The 21,521-nt window shown below is 37.9% G+C and overlaps 1 protein-coding gene across 1 annotated transcript in view; it reads right to left on the bottom strand.

Moving 5' to 3' along the window:
- The window catches only part of ZPLD1 (zona pellucida like domain containing 1), a gene marked incomplete at its 3' end in the record, with an annotated part of 44,385 nt that extends 24,648 nt beyond the window's left edge, over positions 1 to 19,737 (bottom strand). The window contains exons 1-4 of the mRNA XM_080816607.1: positions 19,617 to 19,737; positions 4,696 to 4,916; positions 1,418 to 1,599; positions 56 to 128 (exon numbers count right to left, since the gene is read on the bottom strand). Of these exons, the coding sequence (XP_080672733.1) occupies positions 56 to 128; positions 1,418 to 1,599; positions 4,696 to 4,916; positions 19,617 to 19,722 (582 nt within the window). The 5' untranslated portion in view covers positions 19,723 to 19,737. The remainder of the gene's footprint in view (positions 1 to 55; positions 129 to 1,417; positions 1,600 to 4,695; positions 4,917 to 19,616) is intronic.
- Between the last annotated feature and the right edge of the window lie 1,784 nt (positions 19,738 to 21,521).

Genomic DNA, 21,521 nt, shown 5'->3' with positions numbered 1-21,521 from the left:
AATGGCTCCTCAGAACAGTGAGAGGGAACATAACATCCTTCACCCATCAACTTACATTATAAAGGAGCAGGTTCAAAGTGCTGACAAATGTACCATTGTTCTCTCTCACAGAAATAGCAGCTGAGGACCTAAAACAGATTTAGAGAAAGGAAAGCACTGATGAGTTTTTAAATTAAAAGTTTCATTTATACATTAATGTTGGATTTAAGGCACTCAAACTCTTGAGTAAGCGTGACATACTTTTAACTAGACCTGGAGTAGGCACACTATTTAAATCACTGAATAGATAAATAATCAAAAAGCCAGAGAGACCAAATAAAGACAGACTGTTCTTTATGATCTTTTTATTTACAAAGGCATCTTTGCATTTTGCATTGTGTATATGGGACTTTTTAAAGAAAAATGTCATTCCCGTATAACTTGAATCTGATACAAACACATTTTCATCAATCCCCGGAGAAGTTTCATGAGGTCAGGGATTTTGTTTTACTTTGTTCACTGCTAGAACACTGCATGGCACATGGTAAAGTGTAATAAATATTTATTGAATGAATGAATGACTTTCCAGGTGCACTGCAGCTTGGGAATGTGTTTACTGGGGAAGAACAGGGGAGCAGATTAAGTCTATGACACCCTAATGACTCACTTTCCTCTACACCTGTATCGTTTTGACTCAAAGCCTTTCTTTTCTTGTTTTTCCAAGTCTTGCTTTTCACCAAGTTATTTGTCATCGTTGTGCCACTAAAACCAGCTGTGATCATTTTTTTTAAATGAAAGAGAATGTGGCCTCCACACTCCCTCATGACTAAGATTAAACAATCACTACACCTTTGTGAAAGCAAACGCTAGATCTGAGGAGAGAAGGTTTTCACTCAATTACCCCATTTTGTCAAAGTTTTGACAAATCTGACAAATCCAGGGGGCTATGCAGTATTGTGAACATAACCTTGTCTTGGAGTATGTGCTTTGGGAAAAATGAATGAATGCATGACTATAAGCAAAAGGCTATGAGCTCCATCCACACCTGAAGCCCTTTGGCTCTGAGTGATATCACCTCTCTTTGGGAGCCTCAGCACCTGTGCAGCTGACACCCCAGCATGCAGTCCCACATTCTGAGGCAGGAGAGTCCAACAGTGAGAACTTATGGCAGAGACTGAAGCCAGGCAGGACCCAAAATGCAGTAACCGTTCTACGCCCCAGAAACAGGACAGTCCTCTTGGACTGTATCAGCATCCAGAGTTCTTAGCTGCTTGGATGATTCTGAAGGGCATGAGGAGAACCCCCCAGGAAGACATCTGACCAGTTTGAGCCAGTTTTAATTTGGGGAGAAATAGATATATTTGATCTGTTGATATGGGTCATAGCAAGGTCAGATAGATAGATAGAATGTGAAAACAAAGATAGAATGTGAACTTACGAGGCAAGCTGGGTATTATTAACCAGGTACTCCAGTGGGTAACTACAACTAAATTTGTAGAGAAGCCCAGGTAGATAGCTGATGATTGTTGGTGGGTCTGGAGTATCAATGTATCCCGAAATATTTCCTATTTGTACTGAAGTTGCATTTCCATAAGCACTGACTCCTGGAATTGTGGATACCTATTAAAACAGTAGATCAAGTTTAATGATTAAATAGCTATATGTAAATCTAGGCATTTCATTTGCAAAATAAAACATTAGATCAGATCATTCCTAGGGTCTATTTCAAATACAACATGCCATGGTTTTGAGATTATATACACAAAATGCTATTTATAAGTGATTATATATGTCTTTTAACTAAAGGAAACTCCATATTCACCAAAGACACTTTATTCATATTTCGCAAATAAGAAAGGAGAGAGACTACATGTTCAGAGGGCTACAGCAAGTAATTCGAAAATGTTCATGAGTAAGGTCCAAATTCTGTGGCCTGCCTTAAAAAATCCTTGTTAATCTGATGTTGTTTTCCACTTTGGCTTCATGTCTCCAGACTTAAACTCTTGGCTAATAATGCCCCATCCACTGGCACACTTGGGTGGCTCAGTCAGTTAAGCATCTGCCTTGGGCTCAGGTCATGATCCCATGGTCCCAGGATCAAGTTCCCCAGTGGGCTTCTTTGTCAGTGGGAAGTCTGCTTCTCCCTCTGCCTGCAACAACCCCTGTTTATGCTCTCTCTCTGACAAATAAATAAAATATTTTAAAATAATAGTAATAAAAATAACACCCTAGCCGCACATTCTCCCTCTGCCTTCTTCTCCCCCACTTCACCATGATGTATCCTGCTTCTCCCCTAGATCTCATCTGCCCTAGGAAACCTCCTGAACTCCCTATAGGTGGTGCTTATCTCCATCACAGGAGCAGCCACGGTGCATGAGCAGTCTCCTGAACTGGCGGTCCCCTTCACCGAATCAGAGCCCTTTGTGGGTAAGGAGTCCTCTTAGTCTTGTTTGCCTTTGCATGGTCAGCATCACACAGTGACACCAGCATCTTGGGGCCCTGGAGATGAATTCTGAACAAATGAATTAAGGTCACAAATTTTCTGAGGGTCAATCTGTGGGCCTTCCTCTGTAGAACATACATGGAGACTCTCATCTCTTTCCAGGGCAACCATTCATAGATGGGTTTCAGGGGGATCATGAATTCCCAGAAGTTATATTAAAATATTGTCCATATGTATATTTTCCTGGGACTGATTAGCTTTCATTGGATTCTTCAATCCCACGAAAATGTAAGAACCACCATTTCAGGAATAATCAATAATGTTCTTGACTTTTGTAACACCATAGAGCTATACAGCTTCTCCCATTATGTCAAAGACAGTATGACACTCATGAATACTTTTAGCAGATATTATGGAAACTTGTAATACTTACTTTTCAACAATAGAATAAACCTTATGCATGAACTTAGAAGTACATGGGCAAAGCCAAAGCAATCATCAAGCTGATTCATGAACAGAGCCAGAATCATTATAAATGAAAACTTTTTTTTAAAATTCTAATTCAGTGATGTAATAGTCTACTTAATTTTTCCCATGTAGGATTGTCATTGGAACAGACTCCAAAGCTGGTGACATCCAGGGCAAAAATGAAAAAATAAGCAAATCTTCCCCTCCTCTCACACCTCCCTGACTGGCTAACTAAACATACCAATTCTGTGAAAACAAAACAAACAAAACACACACACATACATAGTAATTTTTATACCCAAGTTATTCAGCTTTAAAAAAAGGTAAATAGCACATACACGTACCAACGTGCACACACGCATGTTCACACACACACACACACACACACTCCCAGATGATTTGCCTGGCATTTCTCCTGAACTGTTTTTCTTGGCAGCTTGGCAAGACTTAAATCCAGAGAAGAAAGCAGCCTGAAGGAGAGACCCCAGGATATGGTGGGAGGAGGGAGACCTTGGTCTCCATGTGGGCTCCTCCCTCCATAAGGAAACACAGACACGTAATCATCAGCCTGCGTCACTCTCTCAGGCCCATCTCATAACCTCTCTGTGCACAACTCAGAGAGATGAATAAATGTCTTTAATAAAAAGAGTCAACAATACTCACGGTGCAGGCTTGAAAACGGTCATGGGCACAATATTCTAACTGGCCTCCGAGAGAAGATGAGGATGGAGATCAAAGAAATCCCTTTCCTGTCTCCCATCTCCCATCAAGTCTTAGAAAACCTGCCCTTAGAGAAATTAAGCCTTCCCCTTTAATCCCAAACAATAATTTATGAAGAGGAAAAGCCAGTTTCTCCTCATACACTGGGCTAAGTGGTCATGCTCACTGTATCTCCTTTTTGACTGTGCTAGGATTTACCAGTAAGATTATATTTAAGCAAGCAAAATGAAAAATGATATTCAATGAATTTCAGTGTAACTTATACTTCGATTAATTTTAATTCCTGGGAGAATCAATTCCTCACTCAGTTTCTTTTCTTTTCTTTTTCCTTTCCTTTTCTTTCTTTCTTTTTATTTGTTTATTATTATTATTTTTTGGTGTTCAGTGCAAGTATAAATAAATGAATAGCATAGACTAGTGGTTCTCATTCAGGGTGGAAATATTAGAAGCAGTATTTTGATTTTTACAAAAGAGATTTCTTTTTTTGAACAATATACTGACTGGGATTTCATGAGTAAGATTGGATATGAAAAACATTTGGAAATTCAAAGGACAGTCCCACACAATGAAGAATATCCCATTGAAAATGATGACAGTCCTCTTCCACTAAACACTGCTGTAGATAGTCCCATGGTAAACACGGACCTAGAAGATTCTGTTTCCCATTCTGTATTTCATCTTTCTTTCTGAATGAGGTCACTAGAAGCAAGGGGCCAAGAGATTCATTGCCAAACTCACCAGAACAAACAATTTTTGTATGATAAGATAGTTCCATAAAAAAGCATGAAAAGCATAGCTAATGATAAAATGTAGGGAAATATTCATCAATGTCACTCACACAGATAATGTTGTTTAGAACAGCACAGCTGATCTCACACCCTCAACCCTCACCAACAATAAACAGAACCATTACTGGGAAATAAAATTGTATGTCTGAAGCCTCAAACAGGCAAAGGAAGTGATTTGTTTAGTTTTATTGGAAATTTTTTCTTGAAAGATAGATTGGGCTTCTGGTTATTTCATGAAATGGGGGAGAATTTTTGTCATGACCCCAAACCTAGCACATAATTTCACACTCGTCTTACCACTAAATTGTTTCCACAGCCCTCCAAGGTGCTAAGATTGATGATGAAAATGACCACTGCAGGAAAGGTGTTGTTATTAATGAACCCCCTGCAGTGGGAGTCCCCATGCCTTCCGTTCAGGGCCAGATCCGTTTCAGAATAACCCGAGAAAAGTACAGTGCAAAAATTAATCTTCATTGTAATGGTTTGCACCCCACAGTAGACATTGATGTCTCTTTCAGCTGAAATAAAAATACATAAAAAGTAAACATTAGTCACAAAAGCACAGTACAGGGTACAAGAATAACTTTAACCTCCTCTAATGTATTTACTCATCCCTTCAGTCTGTTTAACTGATTCCTATAGTTGAATACACCATAATCCAATGTGAAAGTTAAGAGAAGTAGCCAGGAAGTATAGTCATAGAGGTAGTAATTTAGGAGTTAGAAAATATCTCTGTTGCTTTGTGTCTGGTATACAGTGGATGTGCATTAAATGTCAGTTGAGTATTACAGAATGATTAGAGAATTGAGTGGAAAAAAATCAAGTTACAGAGAAAACTCAGAGCTAGAGTAACTGAATTATTCAGATAGCCTGTCCAGAGTAGTGAGACTCACTACAAATGATGCATCTTTCCAAGTGTAAGGAAGGAGAAGTTAAAACCATTGTAAGCCATATTGCTGAGCGTTTGGGTGTTCTGTAGCCCATCTTATCCAGGATGGAGCAACAAAACCTGTCCGTCAGAATCCCATTTTATTTTGCCTGTAATTTAAATTACTCTAGAGAGAAAGGAATGAGAACAAATGTGCTGATACTACAAAAAAAAAAAAATATGCATAGCCTGCTCTAAGAAAATTTTGCCAATGACTATGCCAAAATAAAAGGAATGAACTAGACGTGGAAATTTAAAACACAATTATCACAGTTTCCATGACTATTCCATGAGTTATCAGTGATGGGATCCATTCTAGGTCTACAGAGGTGAGCATAGGCGCACACACAAGCTTTTCATATCTCTATCTAGTTATATTTCTACATATGATGAAGAAAATATATGTAGCAAATGGAGAGGTGGGTTGGGAGGCAATTCCCCAGTGCCAGAAGCTTTTACATTTATTGTTTTTGGGGGTGCCTGGGTGGCTCAGTGGGTTAAAGCCTCTGCCTTCAGCTCAGGTCATGATCCCAGGGTCCTGGGATCAATCCCCGCATCGGGCTCTCTGCTCAGCAGGGAGCCTGCTTCCTTCTCCCTCTCTCTCTGCCTGCCTCTGCCTACTCGTGACCTCTGTCTGTCAAATAAATAAACATTTATTGTTTTTGGTAACTGTTTAAGTTGAATCATGTCCCTCCCCCCATCATAAAAAAGATACACTGTAGTCCTAACCCTCAGTCTGTTATAACATGATCTCACTTGGAAATTGAGTCATTGTAGATAAAATTAGGTTAGATGAAGTCACACTGGAATAGGGTGGGTCTCTAACCCAAAATGACTTGTGTCCTTAAAAAAGGAATGCTATGTGAAGAGGTGGACACAGGGAGGATGCCATGTGAAGACACAGAATTGGAGGGATGCATCTACAAGCCAAAGAATGCCAAAGCTTGCTGGCAAACCACCAAAAGCTAGGAGGGGCCAAGGAAAGATTCTATCCAGAGTGTTAGAGGGAACGTGGCCCTGTGGACACCTGGATTTTCAACCTCTAGCCTCTAAAACTCCAAGACAATAAGTTACTCTTGTTTCAAGTCACCCTTTTGTGGCATTTTGTTATGTCAGCCTTAGGAAATTAATACAATAACCTCACCACTTTCTAACACTCTATTTTACCACTTAAAGTATCAAAAACAAGCATCAGGTTTTCAAAATGTGGACACAAACAAAACAAAAACTGACTAAGCTATTTGGAGAAGTAAACTCACTTTACTCAAAAAAGGAAAAACAAGCAAACTAAAAGATATTTTGAGTAAATGAGATGATGTTCACCTAAGTAATACATAAATGTCACTCAAGGTTTTTTGACATAGTATTATTGGCTTAAATATCTCAAATGTAATCTAAGGGTTAAGTGTTCAACAGCATATTTCTTTGGAGTATTCATTCCCCACACTGGTTTTTGCTGGAAAAGTGAGTCATATTTTGAGAATGTGAATAAGTAAAAATGAAAATTTCTGTTTGGTTGTGATTTTAAACATATTACAAAATGAAAGTATTTTTCGTGGTTAAAGATGAAGAGAAAGATGGAAAATCTATTTCTTGGCCAAAGGCAAATATTAGGCTAGTTATTCTAGAAAACTCCAAGCAATATTCCCTTTGTAGGTATAATTCATTATGAAGTATATAGGAAATAATACATACTACTTAAAATTGGGAAAATATCTCTATTAGCTTTCAGCAACATTAGCTGTTTAAATGCAACCAAACTTTTAATGATGTTCTTTACTAAAATAATAGAGTTCATTTTAATAAATGTTTGAGGGTCTACAAACTCCAAATAAGATCTTATATCCATTGATTATTCTCTATCTACATGCTATTCGTTGGCTCATGCCACCATTATCTCTTACCCTAGAGTATTATGTTAGCTTCCTACTTGATTCCTTATTTCCACACTTAACCTTCTCTAATTAGTATAGCTATTAATACATGAATGAAATCATTTCACCTGTGCTCAGGTCTTCAACCTATCCATTTCACATGTGCCAGAATTCCAAATCTTGAAGCAGGTCCTCAAGACGCTCCATGATCTGCCATCATCTTACCTCTGCATTCACATCGCTCTACCATTCCCCTTGCTCCCTACCTTTGTTTCACTGAGCTTTCTTTAGCTCTTTGAAAGCATCACACTGAGTGATGAAAAGCAGAATAGATGTCACCTCCAGGGGTGGAATTGTCTGGAATAGGGGAAGCAAGGAAATTTGTGGGATGATAAAAATGTTCTTTATCTTGATCTGAGTAGTAGTTACACGACTGCATACACCTGTCAAAATTGCAAGCTGTACCCTTAAAATCACTACAGATATGTAACATTATTTTATATAAATTATTCCTCAAATGCTGTGAGTACTTTGAAAAGCCTAATACAGATTTGTGCGAGGCCTTCGATCAGTGTTCTTTTCTCTGTTTAGGATGTTCTTCCTCCCTCCAAGTCTTTGTCTGCTTAACTCCTATTCAGTCTTCAGGTCTCAAATTTCTTGTCCTTTCCCCAAAGACTTCCCTGATCCCAAATCTAAATTATGCCACTGCATTATGCTGTCATATTGCCCTAGAATCATATATGTATTTGTCTAGTTATCTTCTATATAAACTGAAAGTCCCAGAAAGGAGGAAGCTATAATGTTCATTGATGTGAATATTTAGTTAAGTAATTAACTGCATGAAATATTGGAACACTAGACTGCAAAGAGGATTTACAAAGTAGTGGTACTTGTTCTCCAGCACATCATAGTCCGTAAAAGGAGATATATGTGGCCCAGTTTGACAGAAAGATTAGGCAGAGAGCTTTGAGGTGGTACCAAGAATGAACCTTACCCAGATGAGCTAGTTAGGAACAGTCTCTTGGAGAAGATGTCCCTGACCTGAGTTTTGAAGCATCAGTAAATTGGAGATTTAAAGGAGTAGAAATTTTATAACACAAAGGGGAGTGTGAATAACGACACAAGTGTGAAATATGTCCAGACTTGATGGAGAACTGGACGGTTCTGTTTTCAGTAGAATTTAAAATACAAAGAAGGAAATGGCAGAAAAGGAGGCCAAGTGGAAAACACACTGGCAAAATCACAGGAAGCCGTTTCATAAAAAATGGTCTCTGTAAGGTAACAAAATGTCTTCCTCAATGTCAGATCAAATTCTTAACTACCAGTGAGTTTACTAAGAATTCTCTTTCTGTCCAGTGGAATAGAGAACTGTATCACTGCATTACTTGGAGTATCACAAATTCATCGAAGTGAATACATATCATTAAATATGTTACAAAGGAGAAATATCATTCCCCTTAATTTAAACCAACTAAGATTTCAGCTTCTTCACCTTTGTTTGAGAGGAATTAGTGGATACTTAGAATAGTTTAATAAATGGCAAAGATTACTCCATCCAGATGTAGAGCTCTCTTCAGTTTTCTGCGTTTAACTGAAGACTTGTAACTCCTGAAATGGAACTGAATTTGCTACAAGCTGATCCCACTAGGAGATACGGTAACAAGCTAAAGGCTTTTTGCAGTAGAAGAAAAGAGATCTGTTCAAATCCATCCTAACCTAGTTTTCTAAAGACTTTTCACCATCCCTTCTGAGAAACACATTTTTCCCTGGTTGTAGATACTAAAGACATCCATTCAGCACAACTTTTCCATTTGTGAGGCTTTGAGGTGGGAGAAAAGATACTTTAAGTTGCCAAAGGGCAATTTCTGCCAAAATAAGAGAAGTTTTCTTTCAGAGTTAGTGAGTAACAGTTGGTCTCGACAACTAAATTACTTCAACGTTTTTATCGTCCAATCTCTGGCCAGAATTGCTATATTCTTTTGAACAACACTTGAGTATTAAACAACTCAATGAGTAAAAGTTAAAAACAAGATCAAGGAATAAATACCTTTAGATTTTTTTACTTCTAGTGTTTTGTATTTAAAGATACTAAGCATGTTTACAATAGGTCAGCTTACAGAGTTTATGTGGGGTTATACTGACAAAATAGCTATTTTGCCCCTGATATTTTAAAGAGTTGTTTACTTATTTAAGAGAGAGAGAGAGAGAGAGAGAGAACAGTGGGGGGAGGCACAGGGAAAGAGGGAGAGAGTCGTAAGCAGACTCCACACGGAGGACTGAGCCTAACGTGGGGCTCAATCCCACAACCCCAAGGTCATGACCGCAGCCAAAACCATGAGTCAGATGCCCAATCAAATGCACCACTCCGGTCCCCACCTCTGATATTTTAACCAGGCTAAAGTTTTTCATAAGAATAAAAAAAATACCGTATTAAATCAAATTCAGGTAAAAATAAAGAAATGCTCTGTACTTCCCTCTCCAATCAATCAGGCCATGAGTTTGTCTCAACTTTCTTAAATTATGCAAATTTTAAATATCCTGTCACACTATCAACCATCTATCTCACCACATAGAGAAAAAAAAGTGTCCAAACTTAGAGTTCATAGAGTATTATTACCATATAAATGGGAATAAAAAAGGGACGAATCTAATTCTATATATATGAATAAAAATCTCACTCTGTTTCTTCATTCCCAATAAAGTTCAATTCCTAGAACACCTAACTATAATTTCCCTTTAGACACAATTACTGACAATACATTTGCAACATATCATTCATATATCTAACAAGTACATCTAACTTTCTTCTTTTTCCTCAACAATTCCACACTCAACTAGCTTAAATCCAATGGCATCCAGATGAGACTAAAGATCCCCAGCTTTTGATTGACTGATCTTCATCTCATCTCAATACAGTTAAGTTTGAGATCTACATTCACTTTCATTAACATCAGCATATTTATTCTAACATTCTCTAATTATTACCAAGCATAATAAGAGCACAGAGCAATACATAATTCAAATAATCTGCATATACATATTCTGACACAAACATGGTAACACAAACATGGTAACACCCCCAAAAAATTGAGCTGTAGGCTAGTACTCAGTCCCACAGAGCAGTGGCTCAAAAATATTCTTCCACTGTCTGAAAATAGAAAAATCTTTGCATGAAAATCAGCAACTCTGGGGTCAGTGCATTTAAAAAAAAAAAAAAAAGGCAAGGTGCACAGGAGTTTAAGACAAAAATCAGTGGTGTGCCAGTGTGGCACAGTCTGCTAAGCATCTGTCTTTGGCTTAGGTCATTATCCCAGGGTCCTGGAATCAAGCCCCATGTTGGATTTGCTGCTCAACTGGGCATCTGCTTCTCCCTCTGCCCCTCTCCCTGTTCATTCTCTCTCTCTCTCTCTCTCTCTCTGTCTGAAATAAGTAAATAAATAAAAATCTTTAAGATAAAATCAGTTCCATCGGTTTTATACAAGCTAGAACCTATTGTTCCTATTTATTTTCAAGATCTAAACTATATGCTACTTCATGTCAAAAACGAATTTTTTAAAACTACGTATTGTATCCATATTAAGTCTCTTTGCTAGACTCTGAAGATCAAGGCATTAAGAACAATCCTTTACTTCAAGATGTTCATGTTTGATTAGAGGAGGCAGAAAAATTAAGCAATTATAGAGCAGCCTGATAAAGATATGATAGAGGCTCACATACATGTTGTATACAACCATGCCTCTGTAAGAGAGAGCTTTTTGGAAGGGATCATTGAGAAGAAATGAAACCGTTCCTGGGCACCTGGCTGCTCAGTCAGAGGAGCATGTGACTCTTGATCTTGGGATCATGACTTTGAGTCCCATGTTGGTGTAGAGATTGCATCCATCCATCCATCCATAGAAATGAAATCATTCTAATGGGCTAAACTTACAAGAAATTGATTAGATAATGGCATGAAGAGAGAGAGAGAGATGTCAAACTGATATTCATATTTCTAGCTTTAGTGGGTGACTAGGTCATTCCCTGAGATAGGAACACAGGAAAGAAAAAGAGGATTCATGTTCAATAGGTGACCAGAAATATAATTCTAATATTTGGAGAATAGCAAAGAACAGAAAACGTAAATTTGAGAATCACCAAATACTCAGTGTATCACTAATAAACAATAATAATAGATGAAATACTCATGACGGCATTGAGGTAAAAAGGGAAATGAGCTGAGAACAGAAAAATAATATCTAAGTTGTCCATTTAATGAGACTTTCCCTCATTTCCCAGGGGAAGGACTCTATCTTGCATCCCTTTAACTGTGAGGCTACTGACCTGCTTACATTATGTCTGGGAGTGGATATTTGCTTTCCCAGTAGATCATGATCTCATTGAAAGCTCTGGATTTCCCCAGGTACCTAACAAATATGCATCAAATGTCTATTAAAACATGCTTAGTTCGGGGCACCAGGGTGGCTCCATGGATTAAAGCCTCTGCCTTCACTTCAGTCATGATCCCAGGATCCTGGGATCAAGCCTTGCATGGGGCACTCTGCCTGGCAGAGAACCTGCTTCCCGCCCCCTCTCTCTGCCTGCTTCTGCTTACTCGTGATCTCTATCAAATAAATAAATAAAATCTTTTAAAAAAAACATGCTTAGTTCAATTCCTTCACAAACAGCATACATGGTTTCTAATGGTTAATAATAAGTTCCAAGATTCACAAAGAAAATATGTGTGCAATTAACACAGTGTCATCTTGACTGTTCATCCAGAACTCATATTTCCTATCTGTACTCTGCCAAGTGCCTGAGATGATTGCTGTTTTCAGAGTTTTAGTCAGACATCAATATCTTTAATGTCACATATTTTCTGACTTCCAATTGAGAAAACTCAACCCATTAAAGAATATGAAATGAATAGATTTTTTCTATTTTTTTTAGGTATTTAACCTTTTAAAATGCATTAGTCTTGGTAACTAATTATCTTGCCTCATTACTAATAATGATTTTTTAAAAATTATTTTCCCTTAACAGTGATAGATTTGCTTGATTCCTGTTGTCACCAATAGTGAGCAAGTGCATGACAGCCACCTGAACTTGACATACACAGTGTGGTTATGTAGCAACACAAAGTTAGCAAGACATCATGAGCACCATTCTCAAACCAACACTTCTTTTTTTTTTTCCCCCTAAGATTTTATTTATTTATTTGACAGAGAGAGAGAGAGATCACAAGTAGGCAGAGAGGCAGGCAGAGAGAAAGGGGGAAGCCGGCTCCCTGCTGAGCAGAGAGCCTGATGCGGGGCTCAATCCCAGGACCCTGAGATCATGACCTGAGCTGAAGGCAGAGGCTTAACCCACTGAGCCACCCAGGTGCCCCTCAAACCAACACTTCTTATGTTTTACTGCGCATATGTATTATCAGAGAATCTTATTAAAGTGCAGATTCTGATTCAGGAGATCTTGGTGGGGGGTGGGCTGATTTGTGCGTTTCTCACAAGCCCCTAGGTGATGTCAATATTGCAAGTCTCTTAGTCACTTGAACTGCTTAGTCACACCTGTATACCTGGGGCAGAAGCTAACCCTTAGGGTGGATTCTGTAGGATTAAGCACACCCCCCCAAGTGCCTATTTGTATGATTTCCATGCTGACAAGAAAAAGTTTGGATGAAAAAGGATGAGAGGAAGGAAGAGGAGGGGAAGAGAGAGAGAGAGGGAGAGGAGGAAGCATGAAGGAGAAGAATCCTGACTCCTTTCTGTGCCTGAGAAACCAACTGGTTTTGAATCTCAGCGAAAGAGGGCTCATAAAAAACTTTGTGAGCCTGAGTCCAAAAAACTCTATCTTAGTGCTCAGGTGGCGGTGTGTGAAACAGAGCTGGGAATAGGATCGGTCTTCCTTCCCCACCTCTCCCCCATTGCAAAGACCACATCAGTTTAATAACCAGTGGAACACCTCAATGACAAGTATGTTCTGGGCACTCTCCGCAAAACGAAGGAGGTATCTGTTGTGAGCAGATGGAGACTCTGTGCAGGTTGGACAGATGCAGATGCAGATGCAGGTGACCCTGTGAATAGGACTCCACCTCTGTTCACCGGTTGGATTACATGCCCTTCGGAGTAGCATTGGGTTGAAACTGATTGTGGGAACCAAAACCTATTACATGTAACAGGAGGAGCCTTTACTATCCTGAAGAATACACTGCTCTGTAGTGTCATAGAAATCTCACCTGGAAAAAATTTACTCCCTGAACTCCAATAGACATTCCAAAACTAATTTGTGCCATTTTAGCAGATTATGAGTAATTTGTATATCATTTCCATTTCTATCTCTGTAAAATGAGAGAAGAAATATTTGACACTGTATAAACTAAAAATTGCTTAGAGAACAGATGCTATGTTCATTGTTTTAACTCATTTTTTAAGTTGATTTTCTTCTCAACAAGATTTTATACAATATTGAGATTTCGGTGCTAAATGAGCAAGAAGTCCTAAAGAGGTAGGGATATTTCATCCACACAAAACACCAGCAGCTGATGGAGAATTTAAGGTGGACTAGGAATTCAAGTTCCCTTTCTACGTGGAACAGGTTTCTTGCCACCTTGGTTTTTCACATCTGTTTCTCATTAGCAAATACAAGCTGTTGTTTCTACTGCTGCAGGAAATTCATATGCAGTCTGAGGCAAATTTTGCAGACTTACATTCATTACTATCTGCTCTACATTCTTTGGAACCAGAAGAGATTGGTCATCTCTTTCAGGCAGGAAAAAGCATATGGATTTTACTTACACAAGCAGAGGAAGTGAAAAATTCACGCAATAAAGAAATTCTTTATTGAAATAAAGAAGGGTATGGACTCTGAATTACTAAGTCACTGAACCTGTGACTAATTATTCTTCCTGCCACTGCATTTTATCACTTAGATTAATCAGGAAGTGATCAGCAATCATTGCCTGGATCAGTTCTTCTGCTTCATCTGGTCTAGTAATGGCAGTCACAGGTGCAATGCAGAAGGCGGGCATCCTCTGGACAGCTTGGAGACCAAAACACTACTACTACATGGGAAGGCAGGAGAGTAGGCCTTTCTTATCACAGAAAGCCCAAAACATATTCCCTTGAATAATTATTCCATTAACCAGTTTTACTTTGGGCACAGGATAATGCAATGGTCAAGCAGAACCTAACACAAGATTAGAGAGTTCATTTTGCTTGACCCACTCATAAATTCAATTAAATTGGTGATTCTTAATTTTATCTCCTGTGGAACACTTAAGTTTACTGAAATATTAATAAATATCACTGGAAAAAAAGATTTCCTTAGTCAAGCGAGTACTTAAAAGGCTAAACAATTTTCCCTACTATGTGATTTTTCAGATTGTTTAATGTGATAATTCCCCCTTTGATTCTTTTAAACTTAGTATTCACTTTAAGGCATCACGGTTTGATGGAAAGGGTCTTAGTTTTACATCTCTGTCAATTTCTAGCTTTGCAACATTAAACAGATGCTAATCCTCAATTTCCCCATTGTAAAATGATGTTAAAAGATTTTATAGGTTTGTCATAAGGACTACAAAAAAGAATTAGTAATGTGCATTTCACTCAATATATGGGACCCATTGTTTTCTTCCTTATTAGTGTTGTTTTAAGTAGAAATCAAAATGACAAGCTGTGTAACACTGATATATTCAGTTTCCCATAAGTGGTTAGTTCACTCTAAGAGAGCGCTGAGCCACAGTTTCTGGTGCTATAAGCCTCATCTTTCCTTGATGGTGCCTTTATCATTAAAAACTTCTTAGAGGCTAACCCTTATATGCTACCACCTTCCAAAAAATGGGGTAGTTCCAGAAAGGTATTTGTCGGTCACAGAGGCCAAATGCATGTATCCATATATCTAATTTAGGCCAAATAATTCTGTGGTACTCTACAAGTCAACTGTGGTTTGAATTTTATTCTGGGAAGAGTGTTACCATAATGTCTGTGGGGTATAAGTCTGTCCCCTGCTATCAGCTTGGATGGCCAAGAGTTAACTACCTTTAAAATTAAATGGGGTCCCTTTAAATTTAAAATGAATTAAACCATGGCAGTTCCCTTGGCCCAAGGATAAATGCCATGGAAATTAAAGAAAATAGTTCTAATGTCATGAAACAGCAAAGGTCAGATAGGGTGAGATGATTACTTTCATCATTATTAACATTACTTTGCATTTAGATAGTCCCTCTCCTTTGCCAGGCTCATTCTCATTCTATCCCATTGCTTAGTATCTAAGCAGCTTGTGGAACTCCTGATGACATCAAGGGTGATCCTGATGTGAAAGAGAAGCCACAAGTCAAGAGGGGAGTGAGCAATTAACCTTTATGCTTTATTTGCTCATTCTAGTCTTCTGCAAACGACCTGCAAAAATAGGCTTACTTGAAAATAATACCCATATAAACTTAAAGCCTCTCCTGGGACTTCTGAGTTATCTGGATCTTAGACTTCTTTTAATATAGATTTTTCATTGCAACAATATGTGTGTGCGTGTACACATGTGAGTGCGTGCACATGCGTGTACATTTGGAAAGTCTGGATATTTGTTCTCTAAGCTGAACAGTACTAGAAGTTTTAACATGTATAAGGACAAATACAAATTAAGAGGTTTAGGGGCACCTGGGTGGCTCAGTGGGTTAAGCCTCTGCCTTCCGCTCAGGTCATGATCTCAGGGTCCTGGGATTGAGCCCCACATCCGGCTCTCTGCTCAGCAGGGAGCCTGCTTCCCCCTTTCTCTCTGCCTGCCTCTCTGCCTACTTGTGATCTGTCAAATAATTAAATAAAATCTTAAAAAAAAAAAAGGGTTTACTTCTCCCTGTTTAAAATAAAGGAAGAAGCTTCTCCCTCCCTTTTCTTAAATCATTTACATCAGAAAACTTGTAATTCTAAATACTCATACTTAGAAAACTTGTAATTCTAAGTATATAAATCCTCTAAAGACTAGATAGGCCTGCTATCAGCTTTATGACCCAGGAATGTTTCTCAAGGATCAGGGAACCATCTCTTGGAAATGTAAACATCAAGGAAAATAGCCCCCCATATCACAGTTTCTGTAGGTGGGTGGGTGGGAGCCTCCCTTCGAGGGAGCACGGCTCCAAATTACAAAAGGACTTCCTTTTGTAAAGATAGGAGTTTATTTTTCCTCTAGATAAAGCCAATATGCTAACACAGATGGTCATCCCAATTACCAGGTATATTTAGAAAGAACTATATGTGACAAATGGCGCTGTCAAGTCCTCTTATTGGAGGACTAGTTATTGTTTATCTTGAAAACATATGTAATGTGTTGCATCTGCTTGGCTACATAAAAGGGTAAGATTTCTTTCTGTCTTTGCACTCTCCTGATGGATTGTTTATGATAAGCCTCACATTCTGGTTTAATGCTTATTCGATGATAAGTGTTTTCGTCTCTACTATCCTCACAGAAAGCATTTTTGGATGGTGGGAAGGTTTTGTCTTTAATTTTATTCCCCTAACACATGACTATGCTTTTGATTGGAATAATGGGCAAAAGAAAATAATAGTATACACTGTGTCAGTTTTTCCCAACCATAAACATGCATTAGACTCATCCTCAGGATTTAAAATACACCACTATCAGAGATTTGGACACTCCATTTTTGGGGTAAAACAGTGAAATAGATTTGGGGTAAAACACTTTTAACAACTATCCCAGGTGATTTTAATGCAGGTGGTTGGTGGGCACCATTATAAATGAGTGTTTTAACCTAATTTTTAAATTTCCTATATGAAAAATACTTCCTTATCCTGTCTTAGCCTCTTCCTGGCTCATTTACATGTTTTATTTACCTTTACAAGTATTAAGTACAAGATCAGGTAGATTCTCTCTGCTGAGCAATCTTTTTACATTTGGCCTTCTTTTCTGCGCATAATAGGGGACAGCTTGACTACTTTCTCTGGCTCCAAGCAGGCCTCTGGGCCCTCCCTCTCCAGAGGGTGTCTGCCTCTGCCTCCCATGTCACAATGAGCACCCCTCAACTTCTCTGTGTCTTTTATTTCTCCCTCTCTCCTAAATCAGAGAAAGAGTTGCCAATTTCCCCAGGTTAACCTGTATCTTTGCTCTCTTCCATATTTTCTTTCCTCATCACATCAATTCTTTCTCTATTGCTATTCCCAATCTCTGAATACTTTCCCTTTACTCATGTATACTAAATGGCCTCAAGTTCTCTCATCCCCAAATCCTTTCTTCGTATTTTAGTTGCTGGCTCAGGTTACTCCTCTTTCCTTCATCACCAATGTTATCTAAAATAATAGTCTATTTTCTTACCTTTTATTTTCCTGTTCCCCACTCATTACTTACTATACAGGGATTCAGCTCCTACATAGCTATCTTTGGTTTCAACTTCTTTCTTTAGACCCAGGTCCATTTTTTTCTACTACTGGATAGAGGCTGCCATTAGAAGTTCTAGAAACTCCTCAAACTCATTATTCTCAAACCCAAACTTTCTTTCTAAAACATGTAAGTGTCCTACACTTTTGGTGTTAGTTGGCAATATCACCACCCAGTTATCTGAATTCAAAACATCGTCTAAGACATGATCATCATCTTCTCTTTCACCTCCCCAACTGAACCAGTTCTCAAGCTCTGTTGATTCCACCACCAACATATATCTCTAAGAGCTGTCTCATTCTGCCACTCCCACAGACCTGCCTTCATGACATTTCTCTCTGCCTCTAGATTCTTCTAACTTGATTCTTTCACTTTTCCCAAAGTTGGCTTTCTAAAACAAAATGTGACCAGGTCAGATCCTTAAAAGAATATATTTAAAAGAACGCAATGGGTCTTCATTGCCTGTAGATCAAAGACAAAATACTTCACATGAATAACTCACAAAGTCTTTTTGGCAAAATAACCAAACTTGAATTTACTCAAACTTCTAGCCCTAATTAGTTTATAGGGTGTATGGGAAAAGAGGAGCATGTAAAATGACACGTCCGAGCTACATCAATCAGATTCAAGCCACAATTCCACAAAACAAATGACCACATTACTTAACATTTTAGAAAAGCAAGGGACAGAAAACTATTATAAATTAAAATAGACTAAAGACACTTGTCAATAAATGGACCATGGGGATGTATTAGAGGCAACTTAGCTGAGTATTAGATGATATATTAAGGAATTATCATTAAGTTTATTAGCCATATACATGAAGTATAAAGATTTTAAGTTCTTTTCCATCAGATACACATTCTGAGACATGAATAATGAATTTACTTTAAATTATTCCAGAGAGAGGGTTGGTAAGAAGAGAGAGATGAAGCAAAATTTATGTGTTGATAATTGATGAAGTTGGGTGATCAGTACAAATGCTTGTTTTACTCCTCTCTACTTCTGTATATATTTGAATTTTCCATAACAAAAAAATATTTTTTAAAAGTCCTCCTTTGTGGTACTCAAAATCATTAACATCCCTGCCTTAGAACACCTTGCTAGATTTACCATCCTGACCTCCAGGTCGTACTTAACCTGCCAAGCCCTTAGGTTCTTGAATGCATTCCTACACACTTGGATCTTTATTCTGGAGATACAGATTACCTCACTTCAGGTGAATTAGAAATCCCACATCAACAACATAACTACCTAGTGATTACTCTATGCAAGTCTGTTGTTTCTCTGTCATGCTCCAAACACAGGAGTACTGGCAGGTTTGGAAAATGTAAAACATGACTGGAAGTATTTCAGTTTGCATGGCAAACTTGGAAAAGTGATTCCAGACGATCTAATCTTTATTTTGTAAATGTTTATCTGTGAGTCTATAACTTTAGCTGATATAAAATGATGAATAGTTAAATGAAACATTGAATTACTTCGCACTGAATGCAGATTGTAGGAACCTGTAGGACATGTCCATCAATCTGGTCAAAATCTCCTGTCTGTCCACAATATTGATGGTTGCTGGGCCATGTATCCTCAAGTTGGCCTGTGTGCTTTGGAAATGACCAACACACCATTGAAATAATATTTTTGAGTAATGCACAATATTTCACAATCATTTTCTTAAGTATTATTCCTAAGTAAAACTGTTAGCATATAGGGGCAGTTTTGAATGTCTGAATAAAGTTATGAGGGGAAAAATGGGCATTAATTAGGCAAGTTTTGATGAAATTAGCCTCTCCCAATTCTATCACCCAATAACTGATATTTTTCACATTTGTGAGCAGCCATTATAATAATATTAACTATGATGAACACTTTGTATGTTAATCTGGATATAAATTACAACTCCAGAAAAATGTCTTTTGTCATTTGCCACTTGTTAATATCCACTTAATGTAGATGGATATCACTTCCCTCCATTTTCCATATATATTTAAGGGCCTTACTATTCAAACATAATCACTCTTTGCAGATGCAATTAGAGAAAGGATTAGGTTCAGACTTACCAGGAAATCTACTGTGGAGGTTGGCATCACAGTTGTAGCCATTAAATTGAGCAGACCCCAGAAGCACTCCAATTGTTAGAAGCAACAGCAACCATATTCGTTCCATTGCAAAACCTAGAAAAGAGTTCTTAACATGTGTACATCACCAGCCTTCACTCCTTCTTGCTGGAAAGACTGAGGCTGATCTGAACTCACTGTTGGATAGGAGACTGGCAGGCTATCTCCATGCAGGCAAAGCTCACTTAAAGTCTGAGGATTATGAGAAATAATTATCAGAAATGAGGCAGACATTTTGGTGACAATATTTGTAAATTGCTTCCATCCTTTGGTGTCAGTTTGCTAAAGGTAACAAATCCAGACTTTTCTAGTGGAAGAACTAAGACATAAGTCATAAAGCTTGCAAAAGAAAGTGTATTATAAATAAGAAGAACTCAAACCAAATATTTAACAGATTAGAACAACATATCTAGACAAACTGACCAATGTAGAGACAATTTTGCACTTTAAAATACCAATATAATTAAGAGGGTTTTAACACTCAATAATTGATTCTCAAAGAATTCTCTATACTGTTAATAGCCAAACAATGTCAGGAAAAATTTCCCCTCAGCAAAGGAATTCTAGACTAGTGCTGCTTCTCAAAATCAGTGTTGTGTGTATCTTTTTTTTTTTTTTTTTTTTTTTTTTTTTTTTTCAGAAACACAGGGCTAAAGCAAAAGGAAGAATAGAAAAATACTATGTGTGAACTGACATCATCCTTCCATCAATGCCTCATCATTGTGGGTAAATAAGACTGATTATACAGATAAATGAGCACCTTGAATTCTTAGGAGAGAGTAATGGAAAGTGATTTTTTAAATTGTCATTTTGTGTTGAACAGATAAATATAAACTGGCTTTGATAATTAAACACCAATCAGTCTGGTGTTTTTTTCCCCCACATGCCCTTTTTTTGGCTAGATAAAGTTAAAACATCTTCCAAAAGCACCCAACTTAATCTCAGTGCAATTTGTGCACTGAAAAAAAAAAAATCATTTGGGTTGGTGGTTTTGGTCTGTGTGTAAAAAGCAAAAAGAAAATAAAATTGTAAATGGTTTACTCAAATAATTTAGTGCATTTTAAAAGCTTGGGGTTGGGGTGGATGGTATTTTAGCTTCCCTTAAAGATCTGCCCTTAGATGATTAATCAAGTCTTTAACAAAAGGAAGGAAATACATTTTGCTTTTGAACCATCATTTTAGTATAACAAGTTTATGGTGAACAAAGTCACTTTGGTAAGGATGTGGGAAAGGAAGGCATGAGTTTACTCTCAAAAATAGGCTGAAAAAATATTTATTCAACAGGAGCTTCCTTCCTTCAGCTTTATAACATGCTATTCGGGTACCAGCCTCACGACTTTTGGGAGAACAGCCACATGTCTGGTTACTTCTGATTCCCTAGGACATTCAGTAAACTAAAAGTTCACACAAATGGCTGACCCAGATCCTGGGTTCTCTTGGCCATATCTATAACATCGTTGTCTAGTTCCTCAAGGCACTTCAAATAGACAAGAAATCCTTGCTCTTTTGGAGTCTTTGGAATACTAGTAGAGAAGAGAGCAGCTTGTTTTGAGCAGTATATCCCATCCCACACAAACTTAGTATACACCCTACCCTTCTCATGTAGTATACATATGCCTTCTCATGATAGCTCCCATTGATTCCCTCAAGGCATTGGAGACTCTAGACTCATACTGTTGTCTTCTAATCTAGAAAAATAGACATTTCTAGATTAGATAGAGCGGTGTGGATCCATCCCTTGGGATTCACAGAGTCAAGAATTTTCATTGATGAGTGATTTTTATTCTGAAACACTTTCTAGCTTTTATATTCTTTTGTAGGAGAAAAATAACATTTACCATGTGGACA

This window comes from Martes martes (assembly GCF_963455335.1).
Source record: "Martes martes genome assembly, chromosome: 1".
In the NCBI taxonomy this organism is placed as follows: Eukaryota; Metazoa; Chordata; class Mammalia; order Carnivora; family Mustelidae; genus Martes; species Martes martes.
This window is presented reverse-complemented; position numbering and strand designations above follow the sequence as displayed.